General features: G+C 40.2%; 1 protein-coding gene across 1 annotated transcript; it reads right to left on the bottom strand.

The window, feature by feature from the left end:
* Nucleotides 1-2221: 2221 nt before the first annotated feature.
* Nucleotides 2222-4111, bottom strand: LOC114365274 (uncharacterized). The gene is made up of 3 exons (XM_028321790.1): nucleotides 3252-4111; nucleotides 2712-2814; nucleotides 2222-2376 (listed from the first exon to the last, which is right to left on the bottom strand). Exons 1-3 carry the CDS (start codon nucleotides 4109-4111, stop codon nucleotides 2251-2253), a joined length of 1089 nt encoding a protein of 362 aa, XP_028177591.1. The 3' UTR covers nucleotides 2222-2250.
* Between the last annotated feature and the right edge of the window lie 11286 nt (nucleotides 4112-15397).

Genomic DNA, 15397 nt, shown 5'->3' with positions numbered 1-15397 from the left:
AAAGGATTTTACGAAACTCCACCCCTAAGGGGGTAAAACGGGATCCACGCGTACGAAGTCGCGGGCGGCCGCTAGTGTAGATATAAAAATTTACAACATCATATCAGACACGTAGAGCAGTGTCTAGATCATTGGTCAGGAAAAGCTAATCGTGGCAATTACCAAAGAGAGGAGATAAAGAGTTGCCTATCATCATACAGGGTGTATCTGTAGAGACAGTGAGTACCTACTGGTATATGTACTAGAGAGATGGTGGAGAGGTGTGGACTAGCCACTGACATACGAATTCAAAAAGACAAATCCTTATTCAAGAATTTGAATTATAATCTATTTGGAATAGCAAGAGGCTGGATATCTTAACCTCTCTCTCTTCATCCCTGGTGTCATCGAGGCAGAGTTCATCTCTGTTTTGATAACCTATATCTCAATGAATATTTAAAACATCTCTCCAAGAAGCAAGGTAAGTTCTCTTCTCGGATCGTGTCCAACACTGGACACGAACCCACGGCTCTTCTTAGTTAATAACACGGTTTACGACGGAGTGACGTCGCCATTAGTTTTATACGTTTACGTTTATTAGCGGGCACGATTCGCCAGGTTATTTCACACACGGCTGGCTCGTCCGCCCTCATTGTGTAAATACAGCCTTCATAGTCGCTATGAGTGTGATAGACACTTTTTAATACGCTATAATAGTTGCTATGAATGCGAAAGACACTTTTTAATACGCTACCGCAGGTAACGCTACTTCACATAGACGCAGAGAGCAGAAATAACAGGAGTAGCAGCGCGCGTTTATTTCCATACAAAAAAATTTCGCCATTTCCTGAGGGGGACGAGGTAATGACATTNAGTTAGTAGTTTGCTAGTAAATCGACCAACTGATGATTTTTGAGCACGCTACCTGAGGAGCGGGGTAGTGGGGGCTGCGTTTAAAGCATGTCTGAACGTGTTTGCTTTGTAGCATGCTTGTTAGTAGCAAGCAGTGAGTTTAGTCAGTTTATCGCAGCACAAACTTCGGGTATAGCTACAGATACACATGCTCGAAAGTAGCACACTACTAAGCATGCTTGACAGCATGCTAATATTGAGTATGCTATTGTACTGGGTACACATGCTAGGTATTGGCATGCTAGTTTTGAGTATGCCGTTGTATTAGCATGCTCAAAGCAAACATCCCAGTCACATTTGCTACAGAACTCTTGTTGGTAGTACAAGCGCTGCCTTGAAATGAATAATCAATTAGCTATTCGTACTGAACTCAATAAAATTGTGTTTTTGCTCGCGGTGAAATGTACTTAAAATTGTTGCCATTTTACGCACAACCAACACTGAACTGACTAAACTCGCTGCTTGCTACTAACAAGCATGCTACAAAGCAAACACGTTCAGACATGCTTTAAACGCAGCCCCCACTACCCCGCTCCTCAGGTAGCGTGCTCAAAAATCAACAGTTGGTCGATTTACTAGCAAACTACTAACTAGCATGCTATTTTCCAGCAAGGCCCAATACACACATGCTACTTGATAGCATTTGCTCAAAAATAGCATGCTTTCGTGCTACTTTCGAGCATGTGTATCTGTAGCTTATAAATTGAGATATAGTAGATCTTGCCACTCGGTGAAATGCCTCTAATGTGTGCAAAGAATCTCCAACAGCTAGAAATTTCAAAGTGATTTCTAATTTAACTCCAGCAGGAATAGCATCTCGCAGATGTGTGTCCCGCTTTTGTATAGAGGCTTCAACTTTTGAAAGTAACGTATCAAATTGATGAGGCAACATGCGTAAATGGTTTTTATAGCCCTCGGTATCTTCGTCTCGCATTTCTGCCAACAAACGAGTGCTCGCTCCAAGATTGGCTCTTCTTGCTATCCAATCACGAACCCAAATCGTTCTATTTCTTGTTTTTTTAGTGTTTTTCAGCAACAATTTTTTAGTACATTTCACCGCGAGCAAAAACACAATTTTATTGAGTTCAGTCCGAATAGCTAATTGATTATTCATTTCAAGGCAGCGCTTGTACTACCAACAAGAGTTCTGTAGCAAGTGTGACTGGGATGTTTGCTTTGAGCATGCTAATACAACAGCATACTCAAAACTAGCATGCCAATACCTAGCATGTGTACCCAGTACGATAGCATACTCAATATTAGCATGCTGTCAAGCATGCTTAGTAGTGTGCTACTTTCGAGCATGTGTATCTGTAGCTTTATAGCTCGCCTGCAGCATGCTAGCTCGCCTGCAGCATGCTAGCTCACCTGCAGCGACTGCGAGAGGCGCACGAAGTCCTGCTGCACCTTCTCGCTGTTGTCGAGCTCCTGTTGCAGTGCGCCCACGCGCCCGCGAAGCTCGGCCGCCTCCGCTGCCAACCGCCGCTGTGGAAGGAAATACGACTTTACAAATGCACAATGTCCCTAGTCAGCTAGCCAGGACTGGCTGGATCTAAGGTCTGGTCCGGGAGCACGTAGAATTTTGTCCAATGACCCCAAGCTACCCATCCTTATCGCTCGCGCGTAATTTTATTGCTGTCGCAACTATGGGACGGGCGCCCGCAGTGAGTGTGCGTGCGTGACAGCAACATAATTACGTGCGAGCGATAAGGATGGGTAGCTTGGGGTCATTGGACAAAGTTTTACGTGCTCCCTGACCAGACTATATCTGTTATCATAAAACAATGTGAGATTGAATCGTAACAAGTGGGTCAAGTCACCTTGTCATCGAGCAGCTGTTCCGTGAGGTCGTTGGCGGCCCGCAGTTTGTCCCCGAGCTCCGACAGCTGGCCTCGCTCCGTCTGCAGCTGCTCCAGTTCTTTCCTGCCGAAAACACAAACTCGTCGTAACCAAAACACTAGACGTGATCCGTCAAAGGTCATTCCACATTTCAGGGATACCTGTAGATCAGTCTTTCCCAAAGTGGGCGATAACGCCCCCTTGTGGGCGCTGCAGGCTTAAAGGGGGGCGGTAAGAGACCCAGAAAAAAAATCGGGACATTGTGTAGAGGCTTGGGAGGCGTCATCTACTAGGAGGACTCTTAGACATCGACTGAGCTCGACTCTTGACTACAAAAATGGGGGGGGCGCTAAAAAATAATTTATTCTCAAAGTGGGCAGTAGACTAAATAAGTTTGGGAACCACTGCTGTAGATGAACGAAAACAACAAAAAACACAGCAAGATTCGCTCGGAATCCTGCCGGGTTTGGTGCGTGCGCCCTGCGAGTGCGGACTCCCCACGGGAGCCAGGCTCGGATGACCTGGCGTCGCTGTGCTCGGCGCGCGCGGCGGCCAGCGCGGCGTCGTGCTGGTGCAGCAGGCGCGTGTGCTGCAGCAGCTCGTGCTCGGCTCCTGTGGCTGCTGTGACTGTGTGCTCCCACCTGGCGTCGCTGTGCTCGGCGCGCGCGGCGGCCAGCGCGGCGTCGTGCTGGTGCAGCAGGCGCGTGTGCTGCAGCAGCTCGTGCTCGGCTCCTGTGGCTGCTGTGACTGTGTGCTCCCACCTGGCGTCGCTGTGCTCGGCGCGCGCGGCGGCCAGCGCGGCGTCGTGCTGGTGCAGCAGGCGCGTGTGCTGCAGCAGCTCGTGCTCGGCTCCTGTGGCTGCTGTGACTGTGTGCTCCCACCTGGCGTCGCTGTGCTCGGCGCGCGCGGCGGCCAGCGCGGCGTCGTGCTGGTGCAGCAGGCGCGTGTGCTGCAGCAGCTCGTGCTCGGCTCCTGTGGCTGCTGTGACTGTGTGCTCCCACCTGGCGTCGCTGTGCTCGGCGCGCGCGGCGGCCAGCGCGGCGTCGTGCTGGTGCAGCAGGCGCGTGTGCTGCAGCAGCTCGTGCTCGGCTCCTGTGGCTGCTGTGACTGTGTGCTCCCACCTGGCGTCGCTGTGCTCGGCGCGCGCGGCGGCCAGCGCGGCGTCGTGCTGGTGCAGCAGGCGCGTGTGCTGCAGCAGCTCGTGCTCGGCTCCTGTGGCTGCTGTGACTGTGTGCTCCCACCTGGCGTCGCTGTGCTCGGCGCGCGCGGCGGCCAGCGCGGCGTCGTGCTGGTGCAGCAGGCGCGTGTGCTGCAGCAGCTCGTGCTCGGCTCCTGTGGCTGCTGTGACTGTGTGCTCCCACNTTGTTGTAATTAAAGACATGAGTTTGGTAGTCAACTGTTTATTTTACGGTTGGTACGCTTGATACATGTGCAACCCAGTGTTGCCACCCACAACATCTCCCCCCTTCTTTTTACAATAATAAGAAACTTATTATAATACTAAATTATTACAGGTAGAATTTTACTATTAAAGTAATTGTAACAGTTTGTACTAATGACTACAAATACAAAAGGTGCTTAAGACCTTACCATACTTTTGGTTTAGTTTTACCAGTCTTACTGCGGGTTATAGGAGGAGAATACGGCCTGCTTATGACCTTACCATACCTATCACCCCCCTTATTGTTATTATGTGTCACCGTCACCGGCAATGATGGCACACTTTTAATCAAATGTCGGCGATTGCGACGATAAATACCCATCTTATTTTTAATTATGTAAGAACGCGGAGTTGACGCCTTACCAACAACTTTACCGTGGATTCGTTCATTATTATGTTCTAACATAATTACATCATCACCGACATTTAATTCTGACATGTTTTTACTATGATTGTCATAATACAATTTACTGTGTTTTTGCTTATTTAAAATGTTTTTGTGTTGTAGTGCCATATCGCATGTTTGCGGTTTCAATAAGTCTGGATGTACTGGGAGCCTACATTTTAATCGGCGCCCCATCATTAGTTGTGCAGGAGAATTCAAGTTTTCTCTAGGAGTGTTTCTATAACTTAACAAATTTAAATAAAAATCAGTTTTACTGTCAATAGACTTTTTTAACATATTTTTTATGGTTTGCACAGCCCTTTCACTTTTTCCATTGGACTGTGCGTAATATGGAGAAGAAGTAATGTGATTAAATCCCCACTCAAGTGAAAAACTTTTAAAACTATAGCATGAAAACTGAGGGCCATTATCACTTATAACAGTTTCTGGAATCCCATACCTAGCAAAATTTTCTTTTAAAATATTTATCACTGTACTTGAAGTAGTGTCTCTCATACTTGACAATTCAATAAAACCAGAAAAATAGTCTACTATAATTAAATAGCTTTTCTTTCCAAACTCAAATATATCTGTGCCTATTTTATTCCAAGGCAAAGCAGGGATTGATACAGGAAGCATTGGTTCTTTACTTGGTTTGTTTGAATTCTCCCGACAGTCTTTACATCTTTTAACATAATCTTCTATGTCTTTAACTATACCAGGCCAAAACAAAACCTCGCGTGCGCGTCTTTTACAGCGGTCAATTCCTAAGTGCCCATCATGGATAATATCCAGCATTAAACTCCTTAACGAACTCGGAATCAATACTTGTTTATTTTTGAAAATAACCCCATCAACACAATACAGTTCGTCTCTCATTGACCAAAAATAATTTAAATTGTCTTTTACATTATATCTATGACTAGGCCAGCCTTCATTGATATAACTAAGCAACTGATTTAACATTTTATCTTTAGAAGTTTCCCGCTTTACCAAAGACAATTTACTCTCAGACATTGGCACATTACATACAATCATTCTGAGGTGATTTAATATGGCCATACTAATATCACTATCATACAAATCTGGTAACGGCGCACGCGAGAGTGTATCAGGTATATACATGAACTTCCCTGGTTTATATATAAGTTTCAAATCATAGCCCTGAAGCTTTAACATCATACGCTGCAAGCGTGCTGGGACTGCATCCAAAGGCTTTTTAAATATACACTCAAGCGGTTTATGGTCAGATTCCACAATGATTTGTTTTTTTCCGTAAATATACAGCCGTTTAGGAGTAGTAGGAAATTTATTTGGTGAAATTAGAAGAAAGTTAAGAATTTTTTCTGTCAAAACTAATAGTTGTAACAAAAAAAACGAACAACAATTTTTTAGTTTAAGATATTATACATCTCACACATATTTTTTTTTCTTGTTTGGATCATCCATCTAGGAGGAGTAGGGATTCAAAGAGAGGTCTATTTTGCAGTTTTGCCTCACCTATCGCCTTAACATCATACGCTGCAAGCGTGCTGGGACTGCATCCAAAGGCTTTTTAAATATACACTCAAGCGGTTTATGGTCAGATTCCACAATGATTTGTTTTTTTCCGTAAATATACTGGTGAAATTTTTCGCATGCAAACACAATAGCCAGCAGCTCCTTCTCGATTTGCGCGTAGCGTGTCTGCGCGGGCGTCAGCGTGCGCGACGCGTACTCCACGGGCCGCCCGCGCTGCAGCAGCACGGCGCCCAGCGCCACGCCGCTGGCGTCCACCGACAGCAGCGCAGGGCTGTCGACGTCGTACAACGCCAACACCGGCGCATCACTAATAAGATCTTTCAATTTCTCAAACGCTTTTTTATGCTCTGATTCCCAACACCATGTAATATCTTTTTTTAAAAGCCGGGTTAGCGTGAAAGTGTGATCTGAATAATTAGGTATGAACTTAGAAAGGTAATTAACTGCCCCCAAAAATCTCTCTAAGCTCTTTCGATCATTAGGTTCAGGCATATTTTTTATAGCTCTGACCTTTTCTGGGTCTACTTTCATTCCGTGCTTATTAAAGATGTGGCCTAAATATGTAACCTCTTGCACACATATACGACATTTTTCTTTATTAAATTTAAAATTTATTTCCCGCGCTCTGTCTAACAATGCTTTTAATCTTTTATCATGTTCCTCTTTGGTACTCCCCCAACAAATTAGGTCGTCTATGAAAGAATCTACACCCTCCAGGCCTTCAAATAATTGTTTGACTTTTGCATGAAATACTTCAGGTGCACAATTCAAACCGAACGGTAATCTTAAGTATTGGTAACGCCCAAAAGGTGTATTAAATGTGCACAAGTCAGAACTATCACTGTCTAACTTTACAGACCAAAACCCAGAATTTGCATCTAGGACTGAAAAATATTTAGCCCCATGAAGTTTAGTAGCTAATTCATTTATTGTTGGCAACTGAAAATGAGCGCGCTGTATTGCCATGTTAAGAGGCCTCGGATCCAAACATAAACGTAATTGACCATTTTTCTTGGCAGCAATTACAAGAGAATTTACCCATGGTGTAGGATGACTCACCTTTCTTATAACTCCTAATTGTGTCATTCTATTTAACTCCTCTAGTAACTGATCACGCAACCCTAATGGTACTTTCCTCGGAGCACAAACCACCGGTGGTATTTCTTTATCAACTACTATGTGATATTCCCCGGGCAAACAACCTAACCCAGTAAACAAATCATCATATTCTGCCAAATTAATATTATGTATTCTCTGAACTAGTCCTAATGTTGTACAAGCATTAAGTCCCAGCACACTTTGACAATCTATAGAAGCAATAGCAAATTTAAGATTATAAGAAACATTCTTGTAATACCATTTTAAATGACAAATTCCTTTTATAGGAATAGTGTCTCCGCTGTAAGATTGAAGTTTGACATTATTACTCACATCAATATTTTTTGGCTTAAAACCTAACTGTAAGAACCGTTTATAAGACAGTACATTGATATCTGCGCCAGTGTCTAATTTAAATGTTTCTGATCCATTGTCACAATTAAGTATTTCACACCAGTCTTCTGACAAGGACCTAACCTCAGAGACATTATAAAGCATAGATACATAAAACGACTCACAGTCATTTTCTTCATCTAACTCTTGACTCATTCCGATGTCGTATAACTTCTTCACATTTTTCTTTAACTTACACATCCTAGCAAAATGACCATGGTTTTCACACACATAACACTGCACAAAAATAGCTGGACACTGCTTCGATTCACCGCACTGACCGCCACACCTGGGGCAACTCGCGCCCGTGTCGACCGGCAGCTGGCGGCCCGGAGCGCCGCCGCCGCGCCCGCGCCCGCGCCAGCCGCGCCCGCGCCCCCGGCCCGAGCTGCGCGCCCGCACCGCGTCCACGCGCGAGGGCCCGGCGCCAGCGCCCTGCGTCTCCAACAAACGGCCGCTATCCACCGATATCTCGTCGACTTGGCATATTTTTATTGCCTTGTCTAATGTCAAATCCTCTGTTCGCAACAAGCGATCACGAACAACCGTATTTTTTATACCACACACTATACGGTCACGTATCAGTTCAGTTTCCAAAGATTGAAATCCACAAGTTTTTGCCAATAACTTCAATGCAGTGACGTATTGATTGATGGACTCGCCGGTTTCTTGACTTCTTGTAAAGAAATTGTATCTCGATAACGTTATGTTTGGCTTCACACCGAAATAATCATCAAACTTTTTTATCAAGATGGCGACGTCGTCCTTGTCCGAATTTTTCTCAAACGTAAAAGTCTCATATACGTCGAACCCTTCTGGTCCGACCAAGTTGATGAGCAAACTCGCCTGTACCCCATCATCTTCCTTGTGCACCCCTGATGCCTTCAGAAACAGTAAAAACTGCGTCTTCCACCGTTTCCACGCGTCGGCCCGGCCGACGGAGCTGCCCTCCAAACTCAATTCTGGCGGTGGCCGAGCGTGTTCCATAATTAGTACTCGACTGCACGATACAAAAGATTTTCAATTTGAAAGGTTTTTATGATCCACACTGATAAATTATTTTTCTTTAACACCGCTGCCACCATGTTGTAATTAAAGACATGAGTTTGGTAGTCAACTGTTTATTTTACGGTTGGTACGCTTGATACATGTGCAACCCAGTGTTGCCACCCACAACAACTTTACTAAAGTCTCGAGAAGTCTTGGGAAAGTTATCTCTAAGTGATTAACGCCCGTATTCACAAACGATGCTTAAGTGAAGCAGCAAATCGAACGCACAGCGTTGAATAGAGCTCTGTGATTGGTTCGTGTGTCACCCTGTGCGTCCACGCGCGTACTGTGCGACCTCATAATAATGTTTGTGAATACGGGCGTACCTAAGTTTCTAGCATTTTCTAAATGATCTCATAAGTCCCTTTTACTGGATGTTGCCTTGATGTCAGGGCAGCCATCATTACGTTTAATTAATCGCAGAAATTTTTAATTAAATGACTAAGTACTTAGTCCCCATCGTTTTTAAGCTTTGGCCATTTAAATTAGTACGAAAAGATGGTTGTGTCATGGAAAGATCTCAAAACGATGGTTGTGTCATGGAAAGATTTAAATGCAGTACCTAGTAACATACCTAAGCAAGTATTCATTGAGTAAATACCCAAGTAATTTTGAATCGTTTGGATCTAGAGATGATATTGAATGTTGCGTTGTTTACAGGCACCTTCTCCTTTATCTAAAACTATCCTTCAAAAACTATTACAAACACTGGAATACTTTTCACGCTTTTCTTTAGCGCATTCCATTCAATTCAACGTTCAGTTAAATCTCTATCACCAATAACTATTCACGTGTTTTAAAAACATTTGTCAAAATCGTTACTATGTAACTTCTAATGGGATTTAGAAATATAGGTTTTAACCTGATCACCTACCAAGCTCCTAAACTCAATAAAATTAGCTTGTAAGATCCATTTATCAACAAGCAGTAAACTGATAAATGGCTCTAAGCTAGGTGTTTTAGCTCAAGGGCTAATAAAAGGGCAATAAAGTCCAATTAGTAGAGTTCTCAAACAAACAAGAACTGGAGCTGCTTAGATATTTTTATTGAGTTGTGATTTTTCTTCTTGACGACTCCTTTTTTATTGTGAAAAAAAGGCTAAGTAAATCATTCAAGGTAGGTGCTCACTAAGACGGGATTTTGTAAAAATCAACCCCTAAAGGGGTAAATCGGGATCCACGTGTACCTACGAAGTCTCGGGCGGCCGCTAGTTTAGAATAAAAATTAGGTACCTACAATACCTACATCATCCTTTATTTACCACTAAGAAAAATAAGTATTACTTCATAGCACTAATCATAAAATAGAATGCGACGGTTAGTGTCATGTTAAGGCCTCATTTACCAAATTAGGGTTGCCTAAGATCCTTCTAGGTTTACCTATGTCTGGAAATAGGGCTACAAAAACTTACGCGTTAAACGGCCAGAAGCTTTTGTAGGCTTTACAGCCTCGATTATTTCTTGATGGCGAGCGACTGCTTTCATTTAGGGTTGTCTACACTTAATACTTCATAAATATGTATATGAAATTATGTGGCTAAGGGCTGATTTTTTCAATCGTCGGATAACTTTTAAATGAATAAGTTTGGCACATTGATAGTTTCAGTATGGAAAATAGGTCAAAATGACAAGTTTATTCTTCAGTTAAAAGTTAACTGATGATTGAAAAATCGGCCCTTAATAATTCATATTATTATATACCTAGATCCTACATACTGTTTCTTGAAACCTTAATACTACTCGTAGTACATAATTATTTGTTTAGTTATGCTGTATTTGTCGCGTAATAGTTTGTTGACCATTAACGGTCCCGTTTACGTAAGGTTAGCGAGGTACGATGATGGGGTGCTAAGTGGACAGGTGATCTCTTCGACCATATTTAGTGGCTTTTATTACAGAGTTATACGTCGTACGTGCTTCGAAAGGCTCCTGTGGTTTAGGTATTAATAAAACTAGCTGCTTAAATTCAGAAGAATCTTTACCGATGATCAAGATGTTTCGTAAAGGTAAACGATTTCTAAATAAAATGTAAATATTACGAGGTCTGACTCGGTAGCATTACATAATTGTGAAACAGCTAAAATCCAGTTGGTTCCGAGATATTATGACGTGATTAATTTCATAGAAACTAAAACATCTGATGTAAATGAAGGAACTATGTAATAGTAGTTAGGTAAATGTTAAACAATCAGCAAATTGAGTTAGGGACTCTTAAAATTTAACTCGGCCTGAAGGGATGCTGAAATTGTGTCATAATCGTTTCCAATCCAAAGTTCTATTAAACTTGATAAAATGGTTTACGTCACTGGACACCAGCTAGGCTAGGGTCAAGGGCTCTCTTAGTAATTAGATTAAAACTTCTTCTCCTAAGCCTACAGTATTGACAGTTTAAGTCTATGTACTTACCTACTATATCTCACCTACAACAATGACAGTGAATGGGTTAAGATCCACGTTCATAAACTTCAATATTTTCTATTAGCTAATATTTCTATACGGGGAAATTTTAAGTGCAGACAAGGCACAATCTCAACCTATTCGTAAAATAAATAAATCGTAGTAAATAGGTAGCTACTGTGATTATTTTCAGAATTGCGTAATTTTTTGAGGTTGATTAGAATTTATAATCATGAGAATTACCTCGTCATTGTATGCGTTGAAAAGGAAAAATGAGCGTTGCCGAAAATGATGACAATCATCCATTTTATGGTCCTCAGTATTATAAAATATCATTTATTTTTCCCGGATCCCATTTTCTATATATACAGGGTGTTAGGTAAATGGGTATATGAGCCGACACTAGCCCATGTTAACATGGTCATATAAATGGTATGGTGAAGTCAGAAAATTGATATCTTCATTTTAATTATTTTAATTTTCAAACAAATCGGATTTTATAAAATTTATTTTGTATGAAAATTAAAAAAAAAAAATGATGATATCAAAATTCTGACTTCACCACACCATTTATATGCCCATGTTAACATGGGCTAGTGTCAGCTCATATACCCATTTACCTAACACCCTGTATAAAAGAAAGTCGTGTTAGTTACTCCACTTATAACTCAAGAACGGCTGGATCGATTTAGCTGAAAATTGTCAGGGAGGTAGTTTAGAGCCAGGAGAAGGACATAGGATACTTTTTATCCCGTTCGAAATTAAAAAAAAAAAGTCTGCTTATTTATTGCCATTAAGGCGGAACAAAGTTCGCCGGGTCAGCTAGTTAAAAATAAACGCTGTTTATGATTCAAATAAAGTTGAATTTCAACTGAATTCATTTTATTTATGTTACTAGCTTTGTAACTTTGTCTTCGAACGTATCTACTGAAGCACTAACGAGCGAGTTTGCTAATATAACATTTAAATATTATACATAACTTTCAGCATCATTCTGGGTATTCAAAACACAAACAAAACTTTTGCTTTCTCTTGTTGGCTAACTGAAGGGAGTAAAACGGGATCCACGCGTACCTATTAGGTCGCGGGTGGCCGCATAATGATCCTCTAAGGCGGTGATCATAATTATCTCACTTAGAGATATAGCCTTATGAGTAAAAAACATTTCATACAGTAAAGCACAAACTGTCGCATTTCATTTATGTTTATCAAAAACATTCACAACAACATGTAAAGCGGATTTACTCGTATTTTATAAGTAAGTATTCATTTCACGTAAATTAATTTCATTTTACAAAGAGTATAATATGTGAAAGAACTTTAACTGATATATTTCGTAATTTTATTCACTAACATTTTTGCAATTAAGGGTAGTTTTGTGACTAAAAAGCTGACAAATTAGGTACCTACACACTAGGTAGGTATTTAAAATTGAAATAATTTCCACGTACTTCTTTCGAAGCACTCAAGTATTTCACTCTTTCTACAGAATTTAAAATGGAGAATACTTACTGAATTTCAGAACTAACTCTAAGCATTGGCAAATAAATTGTCGTAAAACGAATAAGTAGGATTAGTGAAGGGGAAGTCCCGGAGCTAAGACGTGTTTACGTTGCGAGATCACGGCTCGGTCATTAGTTCCCGTTGTAATTGATGGATATTGTAATAACAAGGATCGTTTTCAAAACTGATCAATAAACACATAAACTATTCTCAGAAACAATAAATTCATTCGAGATGTTGTCAAAACAACGTCAATCAATCATAAGACAAAGTAACGTTTGGAATTGATTGTGAGTCGATAAAGTTGGTAGCTATGGAAGGGTAGGAAATCGATACCATAGCGATTATACAAAACAAGACAAATGTTTTAGCCGATAGCGATAGAACATTGCATGGAAAATAAAACATCTCTACATTTTTCACTATGAGTGATGTGAATTTTCCTTGTCCAGAATATGAAAAATATAATCACTAAACAAACTTTCGTCGCACTTACGAGTATTGCGCGTGTTCACGAACGTTTGTCTCATGTGGAAATCGAACACTCAACCTTGTAGTCCAATGCGCAAACCAAAAGTAGAGTCCGTCGACAGACAAAAAGGACTTGTATTTTTTTCTAAATGCTGACCTTTCCCCGAAGTAGATTACTAGGTCTTAAAGATCTGTCGACTGAGACTGTATATCGAGTAACAAGATGGTCGGACGACAAAAAAATAACAGGACGGACTTGTGGCCACTCCTGACATATGTGCTGCAAGAAGGAGGATATTATCTGCTATTCCGCCCACCATCACAAGAAAGTCTAGAGCTTTTTATTTATGGGCATGAAAACCACTTACATACATCTTACAGGGATAGAGAAACATTGATGAAGCATGATGTTACAAGTGTTTAGTCATACTATTTTGTGTTATTCTCGTACCTACCTAAGTACAGTTTCAGTGTACTGAAAAAATACTCAGTACCTATTTTAAAGACTGAATTTTATACAGATTTTTAGTGAGCATGTTTTTTTTTTTTATGTGATAGGAGGCAAACGAGCAGACGGATCACCTGATGGTAAGTGATTATGTACTTTGACGAGTAAAAATCTGTATTCAAGGCCAGTTCAGGGGTTGAAAGCATATCCATTAAGTTCAATATTAACTAGGTATAACTAATATTCGTCTGGAACCATACACCCCATGTCCATTAATCCATAAGCTGTGGGGCTTGTGATAGCAACAAAACAAAGCGCGGTAAACCTTATTAAGGTCAAAATATTAGGTAATATAGGTAAACCGTGGCAAGGATTTCGAACATAAATATGTATTGGCAAATTAAAGTCTAAAACAAGCTTTTTATAAAACTAACATTACAAATCAGCTACACAGAAGCCTTTCTGAAACTTAAAGTAATTTAATTGGATTTTTTTCTCTAGCTTAGTCATTTGTGACTTGTGAGTACCTAGTGACTTCTGAATATCTGAATAGTGAAACATATTTAATTTTATTTAACTTACAAAACAAAAATAGGTATCTAATGCGATAATTTAACGAATTTATAAGGCAGATACATTAGCAAATACCGGATAAAAACAATTTAGGGAATGCTTTCAGAAGTTGGCTGCAACGAGAACGTAAGTTCCGGGATTCCGTAATCCGTAATGTATTTGCCAAGTGAGTTTCAAGGAAAACATGTTCACTGATACATAACATAAGCTTACACATAACAAGTTAGATAAAAGCTTGTAACATATTGCAAGTCTATTGCCATTGGAATAAACATGTTATTGTAAATTTTTTATCTATATTTTAATCAGATTAAGCAGGGATTAAGTATTTATAGTCTAGTTTGCTGTTACATGTAAAACTTCTACCTTTAATGAAATGTACTTTCATAATTATTTTAACTTTAATCTCCGCTTATTAAAAGCTACTCTATAAAAAGTTATTTTTTATTGAATTTTTATATGCCTTAGATTAACTTCTACGAAGATATCCTGGCTGGCTATAGGTGCTTGCCACAACACGATACAACTTAATTTTCCACCTCTATTGCTTTTTATTGGAAATCACGGATTATGTCTAAAGAAAAATTCTAATAATCCTTTCACGTTGAATAACATTGACTATGCCACATCAAGCTATGAAAGTGGAGCTTCCAAAGAAATAATAATTTAGGTCACTGCTTCGCAAAAACCGATGACTTTTGAAAAGAGGAAAATCGATTTATCTTCATTTATGACTTGGTCAATGAAAAATGTTTTATGTTAATATTTTTCACTAAAAAGAAATCCTCAATAAGTAAGAAGCTTTTGTTGGGGTTTAAGATCGGTTGGTTGCGCTATGAACACAAATTTTTTCCTTGATTCTATCCATTTAAAATTGTGCCTAAATGCAGACGTCAGATAAGTATAGTAAACGGAATAGTCGTAGACGTAGAATTCGTCGAGAGATGTTGACCAATAAATAAGTAGAAGACATGGGTGAATATTTAAGTATAAAGTACCTACGTAGGTATTTCTTCATATTCCTTTAGACTTCAGTTTATTTGCTTTTACAGTCTGTAACAAAACCTTTTTATGTTTTTAGAACTTCAACTCGTTTTTACCCTCATTATGGTAACTATTAGGTAAGTACCTACATCGTTTTTACGTTTGAAATTAGATAAGGTTCGTTAAAATTGCTTCGGCCGTAACAATATTTATCTGCTGAAAAGTTATTTTTTAAATTTTATGTACTATTTACATTTATAATCACGGCTTAATTTTAGTCTCTGCTTTGGTGAAACTTAATATTTTATTTTGAAAGTTAGTACACACCCCCCAGCACGTCAGAACATTTTTGTTGCTAAATAATTAGTAGCTGATATTATTGTTGTTTTTGAAATTATTTTATT

Source organism: Ostrinia furnacalis, unplaced genomic scaffold (assembly GCF_004193835.3).
Source record: "Ostrinia furnacalis isolate ACB-3 unplaced genomic scaffold, ASM419383v2 OfSCF7580, whole genome shotgun sequence".
NCBI classification, from domain to species: domain Eukaryota; kingdom Metazoa; phylum Arthropoda; class Insecta; order Lepidoptera; family Crambidae; genus Ostrinia; species Ostrinia furnacalis.
Note: the sequence above shows the minus strand (reverse complement) of the source record. Positions and strands in the feature narration are given on the sequence as shown.